Here is a 9,691-nt window from a genome sequence, read left to right as displayed (position 1 = left end):
CTATCTATCTATCTATCTATCTATCTATCTATCTATCTATCTATCTATCTATCTATCTATCTATCTATCTATCTATCTATCTATCTATCTATCTATCTATCTATATCGGCTGCTTTATAGTTAAAACCTTTTTCAATCTTGTTACTTGTTGCTTTGATTAAAGCTTAATGCTCTCCGATATATGACCCAAAACGTATATTTTGCTCTTGAAATAGATATTGTTTCTTCAATTGTTTTTGTTTTCAAAGATATTTTCTCAATGTCATTTCCCGTCATTCTACATCCTCCTTCCTACAATTGGGTCACACGCGCATTTTTCATACAAAACCAACGACGTTATCTCTTTAAAAAAAATACTCTCACACATGATTTATATGAATTGGCTTTGAACTACTTTTATAGCTAAGGAACTGGAGTATGAAAATTGTAAATGTTAATTTGTTTTTGCAATAAAATAAAAAGGTGACCTAAATACATACAATAAACTCATATGACATTGTAAATTGGTGTAAAAAAGGGAGGAAGTTTTCTTTCTTCGTTTTTTGTTTATTTATTAAATAAACCATGAGAACTGATAATCATGAAATTGGAACAATGACGAAATTAAATATTTGCATTAATTTCAATATAAGTCCATAGGAAAGTAGATGATCATATTTGAAATGTTTAGATATGAATATTTATAAAGGATGAATAAAAGCAGAAAAATTGCAATCAATATTGTTCATGTTTTTTGAATTTCTCGCAATTTGATTTCGTTAAATCTCTTAAATAGTCTGAACTTTAGTTAAGTTTATAATATAGGTTATAGAAAAATATATATTTAAAAGGCTATATTCGAATCTATAGACTTTTTTACAGTTCATACAATAGACTATACAATGGTTCAAACTATTTAATAGGCAAGGGGGTAGGGTAGAAGGGGGATCGTACGCCATCTGCCAATAGCGAATAACTTGAAAACTGAGTAATCGATTTTTTTATCGCATTATCAAATTTTGTTTTCGTATATCAATTATCTATCATCCCTGAAAAATTGAAACATTAACTTTACATATGATGGGAGGCAGACATGATTAATTGTTATTCAAAGGGCTGTGAAAATATTTCACTGTGTGAACTTTTTGTGCTAACTTTTTTAATTTTTGTGATAGAAAAAAATATATTGGTCAGAATTAGAACGTCAATAATAGTGAACAAACAGACATAATAATATTTTCGATAATATAATTTGAAGCCCGAAAAAATGAAACTAAATTCCAGAACTGCCCGTGGGGCAAATGCGCCAAATATATGTCATGCTTGTGATGTAGAACAAAATTTGGTTAAAATATAGAAAAAATCAGAAATAATTTGTTTTAATTTTTTTGTTAAGTTTTGTAAAAATAAACAATAAATATCTGGTTTATTATACTCTGTTTAATATATTGAAGTATAAAACAGCAAAATAAGTTTTTATTTTTGTAATTTTTTCTTTTATTTTACTAATGACAAATCTGCAACATCCCCTTAGCTGGCGCATTTACCCCATGAATGGGTCGGTATCGCCGTTTTTGGTCAGTGCGGAAAAGTTAAAAAATATGTACATGAGGATGACTTAGTAAAGATTAAAAGGAACTAAAGCCAACATATCTAAGTATCCGAAAATAAAGAATATGTATTGTGGATTTAATTTGAGGCCGCCTCAAAAAAAGGGTCCCCCTTCTACCCTACTATTCTAAAGTCCAGACTACGGATTATTGAATAGTTCAGCCTATATGTAGACTAATCTATAGTCCAGTCTATAGACTACTCTATGGACCAGATTATAATTTATTATAAATTCCAGCATATAATCACGACTATAGAGTAGCCTATAGTCTAGATTATACTCTACAGTCCAGACAATAAATTACTTTATAGTCCAGATTAAAGACTATTCTATAGTCCAGACTATCGACTATTCTATAGTCCAGACTAAAGACTATTCTACAGTTCAGACTATATTCTATAGTTCGGCCTATGGTCTATTCTATAGTCCAGACTATATTTAGAATATTCTTTAGTTCGGCCAAGGGTCTTAGACTATTCTATATTTTGACCTATGGTATATTCTATATCCCAGACTATAAACTATTCTATAATCCAGCTTATAGACTATTCTATAGTCCAGACTATGGACTATTCTATAGTCCAGACTATGGACTATTCTATAGTCAAGACTATGGACTATTCTATAGTCCAGACTATAGACTTTTCTATAGTCCAGACTATTGACTATTCCATAGTCAAGATTAAAGACTATTCTATAGTCCAGACTATAGACTATTCTATAGTCCAGACTATAGACTATTCTATAGTCCAGACTATCGAATATTCTATAGTTCGGCCTATGGACTATTCTATAGTCCAGTACTATTCTATAGTCCAGACTATGGACTATTCTATAGTCCAGACTATGGACTATTATATAGTCCAGACTATGGACTATTATATAGTCCAGATTATGGACTATTCTATAGTCCAGACTATGGACTATTCTATAGTCCGGACTATAGACTATTCCATAGTCCAGACTATAGACAATTCTATAGTCCAAACTATAGACTATTCTATAGTCCAAACTATAGACTATTCTATAGTCCATACTATTGACTGTAGTCCAAACTATAGACTATTCTATAGTACAAACTATAGACTATTCTATAGTTCGGCCTATGGACTATTCTATAGTCCAGACTATTGACTATTCTATAGTCCAAACTATAGACTATTCTATAGTCCAGACTATTGACTTTTCTATAGTCTAAACTATAATACCAACTGCTTAGGATAATAATGAATATATCCAGTGAATTTGGTCTATTGTTTGGCTTAGTTTTAACTTGAGCGTGTTTTAACCAGACAGACACGCAGGCGGACATATCAAAATCGACTCAGAATTTTATAAGGATCCAGATATATAATACTTTTTTTTTGGTGATTTCTTGTGTTACACACGGAATGACAAACTTATATATACCCTCTATCACCACTGATGGTGGTGGAGGGTAGTAAAATCTAATAAAATTAATGGTTCTTTTAATATTTATTGAATGAAATTGCACGTTGGTAAATTTTTCAATTCCTATAATAGAGATTCACAAGAGTGAATTGGATGCAATGTTCTATGCCTTCACTTATGACAAACTTATTAGAATTTTGCAATGTATTTAAAACGCATTAACTAGAATAAAACGTGAAAGTATCCCTTCTTCTCGAACAACTTCAAAAATTTTTGCTGATTTATTATGGACCGCTCTTGCTGATGGCAAAAAAATATTTCTGTCGAGTTTTTACTCCACGCCTAACTACATTCGTTTATGTGATTTTTGAAACAATATTGATGACTTTATAATCGGAGCTATGAACAGTAATCGAAAACATTTTAGCACAATTGTTTTTATATATAGATAGATAGATAGATAGATAGATAGATAGATAGATATATATATATGCTTTGTTAAATAAGCAACAACAACACTGTATATTAGAGCAAGTTAGAGTGCTATATTCGGCTATGCCGAATCTTATATACCCTTCACCATAGTGTATTTTAAACATATGTATTAGTTTTATAAATTTTTCCCGACTAATATTACGTTAAAAGCAAAACAAACTGAAGAACGACGCTAAACGAAATAAAAAACAAAATACACGAGGCATCTAAACCAACAGACATCTAAACATACATAACGAAAAACACAGAAAAACAAAATAAACAACACAATAAAACTAACCTACATCCAAATATACGAACAGAAATTATACGAATCGTTCGTTGATTCGCACCACGAAATTCTTTCGTAATATATACGAAATCGTAAGAAATATTTTAGTATAATGCAAAATATTCTTGAAAAAAAGGAATTTTGAATAAATATGGTAAAATTTACGAAATATTAATTTATTCAAACATTTTTGTTCATTAAAAAAAAATTCTAATTTTAGTTCGAAATTATTCTCCACATGAATTTTCAATTTTTTTTTTTGTGAAAATAATTCGAGAATAATATTATACTTTTTCTTAAATTTTATAAAAATGTTGTAGTTTTATTTAATCATAATATAATTAATATCATTATGTTTAATTTCGCTAAAATTTAAGAAAAAAATATTACGAAAGCTTTTCGTACTTTTGTAAAAATAGAAAAAGGGTTTTACTTATTAAATAATATTTCGTATTATACACGAAATTTTTGTAAATATTACGAAAATAGAAATTACGAATTTTTTTTTCGTGTACAAAACGAAATACACAGCTGAAAAACCAAATTCATTTACACACACGTGTACATCTTTTTTTCTAATATACAGTGTTGTTGTTGCTTATTTAACAAAGCATGAAAAAAATATGACATTTTTTTATGAAATTTTCAGAGGTTGTCTCGGATTTTTGCTCATATCTCTGTTATTTACCGACCGATTTTGCTGTTTTTTTTTAATAGCGATCTTCTCGAAAGCATGTCTAACAGAATTATTGAAGATTCGGATCTCGCCGATATCTGGGGTCCTCTAAAAACTGATTTCAACAGACAGACAAACAAACAGACAGACGGACATGGCTTAATCGACTCCGCTATCTATAAGGATCCAGAATATATATACTTTATAGGGCCGAAAAATTATATTATAGAAATTACAAACGGAATGACAAACTTATATATACCCTTATCACAAAGGTGAAGGGTAAAACAACGCAATAAAACCAACCTACATCCAAATATACAAACAGAATTCACAAAAACAATGATGATGATCATCATCCAACTTCCAACCCACCTAAGGTAGAGAGTTTTAAAAATATTCTCCATCGATACACATGAAAACTGATCCAATCATTGTGAAACACTGGCCAAAGTCTATTGTAAATCTATTTTAACATTTCGTACTAAAATTAATTAGTTACAAAAAACCAAAATTGGAGTGTAAAAATATTAATTTAATCGAAGGAAATATATAAATACAAAATTATAAACAGATGCATTTTAAGTATATAGTTTTATAGAGTTCGAAAGAGAGTCAAAAAAAGTATAAAAATTTACTTTTAATTAATTTCATACAATACAAAATCGAAATAAATCTTTGGGCTTCACAATACAATAAATTTGACGCAGACAATGGGAATGAATTTATTCGGAGCCACATTATTATCTTATTTAATAGGAAACGTTGTCTTTGTAGAATGCGTTGATCCTTTAAAAATTTGCCTACCTGATGTTGGTTGCTATTTGGGCACGTTGATGGCAAGTATTAATAAAAGGGAAATAGATGCATTTCTAGGAATCCCATATGCATTTAAACCTGTTCGATTTCGGGTTAGTATACTATATATACAGTTATCCATTGATTTACGTATATACATATAAATATATGTGTTATACCGATTTAGCATTTATAATTGTTTTTAGGCATCAAGACATTATTTTAGCAATAAAACACACGATGCTACGAAACCCCAATGTGATTGCAAGCACAAAAATTATCTTGTCCATCAGAAACCGATACTTGGCAGTGAAGATTGTTTATATTTAAATGTATATAGACCATCTGTAAGTTTTTCGAAGATCTTATTAAACACATTGTTGATTGGAAATTGTTTTTTATTCATTTCTGCAGCTAAAATATTTCAATACAATACCCGTGATAGTACAGTTCAATGGTGTTGGTTTTTTTGCTGGAACATCTAATCCGCTTTTTACTGGGCCCGATTACATAATGGATAGGCAGGATGTCATTCTTGTAACGGTTTCCTATCGATTGGGTCCATTTGGTTTTTTAGCAACTAGTGATAATGAAATTCCCGGTAATTTAGGCTTAAAAGATCAACTTCTTGCCATACATTGGGTGTTCAATCATATCGAACATTTCGGTGGTGATAAATTTCGGATTACACTGTTGGGACAAGGTTCAGGAGGAATATCAACTCATATGCACACGTTTAGTAGAGCATCACGAGGTTTATTTACTGGCATTATATCAATAAGTGGAACGGCCAATTCAATATACGCCATTGATGATGACCCTGATTATACGGCCAGACAAACCGCCAAATATTGTAATGTAACAAATTGGGATAAAATTAATACGCGTAGGCTGCATGAGATCCTTGCATTTATGGACGCCGATACTCTGCTTGATGCCGGAGATCATTTAAAATATTGGAGTATTGATAGTTTTGCCACTTATAGGCCAATCGTTGAATTAGATAGGAGTGGTTCGTTCCTAGTAAAAAATCCCAAATGGTATATAGTCAATGGTGAAAATTGGCCAGTGGCTTCTATGTTTGGTATAGTACCGAATGAGGGCGCTTTGCGTGCGGTGAATATTATGGAAAATGACAATTTACGAAATGATTTCAATAACAAATTTTTAAATTTAACGACAATAATGTTGGAACTTCCGAAATCATTTGATGATGAAAAGAAGCGTGTTCGGGTGAAAATATTATTAGATCACTATAATCAGACTCTTAAATTAGATGACAAAACAATCTCAAATTTTATTCAAGTGAGTAAAGTAAATTTCTACTATAATATATATTTTAAAAGAACAACTAATTGCATTATTATTTGAATATCTTACAGCTTTTATCAGATCGTATATACTATTATCCTCTGTACAATACTATTAAGCATTATATTGAAAGAATCGATCTACATAAATATCCGATTTATTTTTATATTTTTAATTTCGATGGAGAATCTTCATATGCTGAAACCTATGCCAATCGTCCAATAAAGCGTGATTATCAAGTAGTTCACAGGGATGATCAATTATATATGTTTCGGACATATTTCCAATTTCCGGAAGTTAAAAACAATTCCGCCGAAGCTAAAATGATAAATTTATATTCTCAATTTGTATCAAATTTCGCTTATCACAGGTAATTTTATTTTATGGCGTTTTTATTAATTAATATTTACTTTACGATTATTTTATATACATTTATTTAGACAACCACCTTTTCATAAAAATTTTACACGCTGCAACAGCTCTAATTTTTTTATAGCTTCGGGAAAAATATGCAATTATCATGAATTCGGAAGGGGTGAAGGTGATTCTGTCAGGGTAACAGTTAAAAATGATTGGAGAACCGCTAAGATGAGACTTTTAGATGAAATAATATTATAAACGCATAAACATGTAAATAAATAAATGTCTAGTCTATAGACTATTCTATAGTCTAGCCTACACATTATTCTTTAATCTACTCTAAAGATTATTATTTAATATATTGTCTATAGTCTAGTCTATAGTCTAGTCTATAGTCTGGGCTATAGAATAGTCTATAGTCTGGACTATAGAATAGTCTATCGTCCGAACTATAGAATAGTATAAAGTCTGGACTATAAAATAATCTAAATTTAATCTGAACTGTAGAATAGTCTTTAGTCTGGACTATAGAATAGTCGATAGTCTGGACTATAGAATAGTCTTTAATCTGGACTATAGAGTAATTTATAGTCTGTACTGTAGAGTAGACTATAATCGAGACTATAGACTACTCTATAGACGTGACTATAGGCTGGAATTAATAATAAATTATAGTATGGTCCATAGAGTAGTCTAGAGACTGGACTATAGATTAGTCTACATATAGGGTGAACTATTCAATAATCCATAGTCTGGACTATAGAATAGTATCTAGTACTGACTATAGTATAATCCATAGCCTTGCCTATTAAATAGTTTGAACCATTGTATAGTCTATTGTATGAACTGTAAAAAAGTCTATAGATTCGAATATAGCCTTTTTAATAGATATTTTTCTATAACGTATATTATAAACTTAACTAAAGTTCAGACTATTTTAGAGATTTAACGAAATCAAATTGCGAGAAATTCAAAAAACATGAACAATACTGATGTTTTAATTGCAATTTTTTCTGTTTTTATTCATCCTTTATAAAAATTCATATCATTTCAAATATGATCATCTACTTTCCTATTGACTTATATTGAAATTAATGCAAATATTCAATTTCATCATTGTTCCAATTTCATGATTATCAGAGATACTCAAACGGCCACGATTTAACTAAATGCAGGTCTAGCAAATCGACTACTGAAAATTCGGTGTCGAGTACGTGAAAAACTCTCCCCCAAAAGATGTTGTAAATGCCTAAATTTTGGTCATATTGCTCTCAATTGCAAAAGCCAGTACGATCATACTGGAAAATGCCTAGGTTGTGGTGAAACCGGTCTGCAGTAATGAAGCTATAAACACAAAAAGTGATCACACAACTGGTTGTGAAATTTGCCCGTATTACCAGAAAGCGCTTCAGTCTCTTAAGTCTGAAAAGTGAGAATTTTACATCTAAATCTCAACCATTGCCAAGCCGCCCAACAGCTGCTTACACAAAACGTTCGCGATTTAAATGTTGACATCGCAGTTCTAAGTGAACAATATCGTAATGCCTGGGCTACTGATTGGGGATGTTCTCTTACAAATGAAAGAGGAAGGATTTTATTGGAAGCTTTCTCAGTGCTCGACATTGTGCTGATGAACATAGGGAATGAACTAACTTTTAACAGAGGAGATAGAGGATCAATCATTGATATAACCTTCGCTAGCAGCAGTATTGCAGGGCGGGTAAACTAGCGTCTGTCTAGACAATGCACCCACAGCGATCACTCGGCTATAATTATTCCCCTCAGGAAGGCCATCTACCTGGGATCGGAACGTCAATGTGGATGTATTTAGTTATCCCCCTGTGACAAACGCGGAAATCGAGGAATCAATTCTCAAATTTAAAGACAAAAAATCCCCAGGACTGGCATCCCAAACCTGGTATTAAAAGAGGCATTTAAGTGTTGTCCAGATCAATTTAAGTTTCTGATAAATGCGTGTTTGGGACGAGGAACATTTCCTGCAATGTGGAAAAAACAGAAATAGTTACAGAAACTGGTTACCAAAGCATGGGAAGCCCCTAGACGAACCGTCTTCCTATCGACCACTCTGCATGATAGATACAAGCGGAAAACTTCTGGAAAGCATCATCTGTCAAAGACTGGGAAGGTTCATTCAATCTGTTGGAGGTCTCTCAGACAACCAATTTGGTTTTAGGAGAGGTAAATCTACAGTGGATGCCATCAATGTCGTCGTAGAAACTGCCTCTAAAGCTATAGAGGGATAGTGTTGGAAAAAAGGCGCAAAAGAGTATTGTGTAGTTGTTACTCTTGATATTAAAAATGCTTTTAATACAGCCAGTTGGGAAGTTATTGTTAACAATGTTTCAAATTATACCTGCATGGTTTCAAACGTGACCTGGATCCATTCTGTCCTCACTGTGTTAATATAGAGGACAGCATGTTTTCTTTATATGTCCAAGATTTCGAAATGAAAAAGCAGCTCTAGAAGACCATGTACAATGTAGCGTTAGGCTGACATCCTTAGAAAATTGGAATAGTGTATGTCATTACGTTAAATTGGTTCTAGTAGAACTTCGTAGAGAAGAGTAGATTTGAAGAAGAATCCAATTAACCTAGTGTAGTGAAGAAATGCCTTACGGTAGTCCCACAGGGATTTTTGGATTGGAGATAGAGGTTTTTAGCGTGTTAAAGTCTCGCACTCCTGTCAAAAACCAAAGGTTAGGTGTTCCAGAGTCCTTTGATGATTTTTACCTCGAAAAAAAAAAAACAAAAGATAGATAGATAGATAGATAGATAG

The 9,691-nt window shown here is 31.6% G+C and overlaps 1 protein-coding gene across 1 annotated transcript; it reads left to right on the top strand.

The window, feature by feature from the left end:
• The first annotated feature begins 5,039 nt into the window (after positions 1-5,039).
• On the top strand, positions 5,040-7,268 carry LOC111684803 (juvenile hormone esterase-like). Its single transcript, XM_046955777.1, has 5 exons — positions 5,040-5,336; positions 5,430-5,570; positions 5,638-6,528; positions 6,606-6,904; positions 6,975-7,268. Exons 1-5 carry the CDS (start codon positions 5,139-5,141, stop codon positions 7,150-7,152), a joined length of 1,707 nt encoding a protein of 568 aa, XP_046811733.1. The 5' UTR covers positions 5,040-5,138; the 3' UTR covers positions 7,153-7,268.
• Positions 7,269-9,691: the final 2,423 nt, after the last annotated feature.

This window comes from Lucilia cuprina, chromosome 6 (assembly GCF_022045245.1).
Source record: "Lucilia cuprina isolate Lc7/37 chromosome 6, ASM2204524v1, whole genome shotgun sequence".
Lineage (NCBI taxonomy): Eukaryota > Metazoa > Arthropoda > Insecta > Diptera > Calliphoridae > Lucilia > Lucilia cuprina.
The sequence above is the reverse complement of the archived record's forward strand: the minus strand, read 5'-3'. Positions and strand labels throughout refer to the sequence as shown.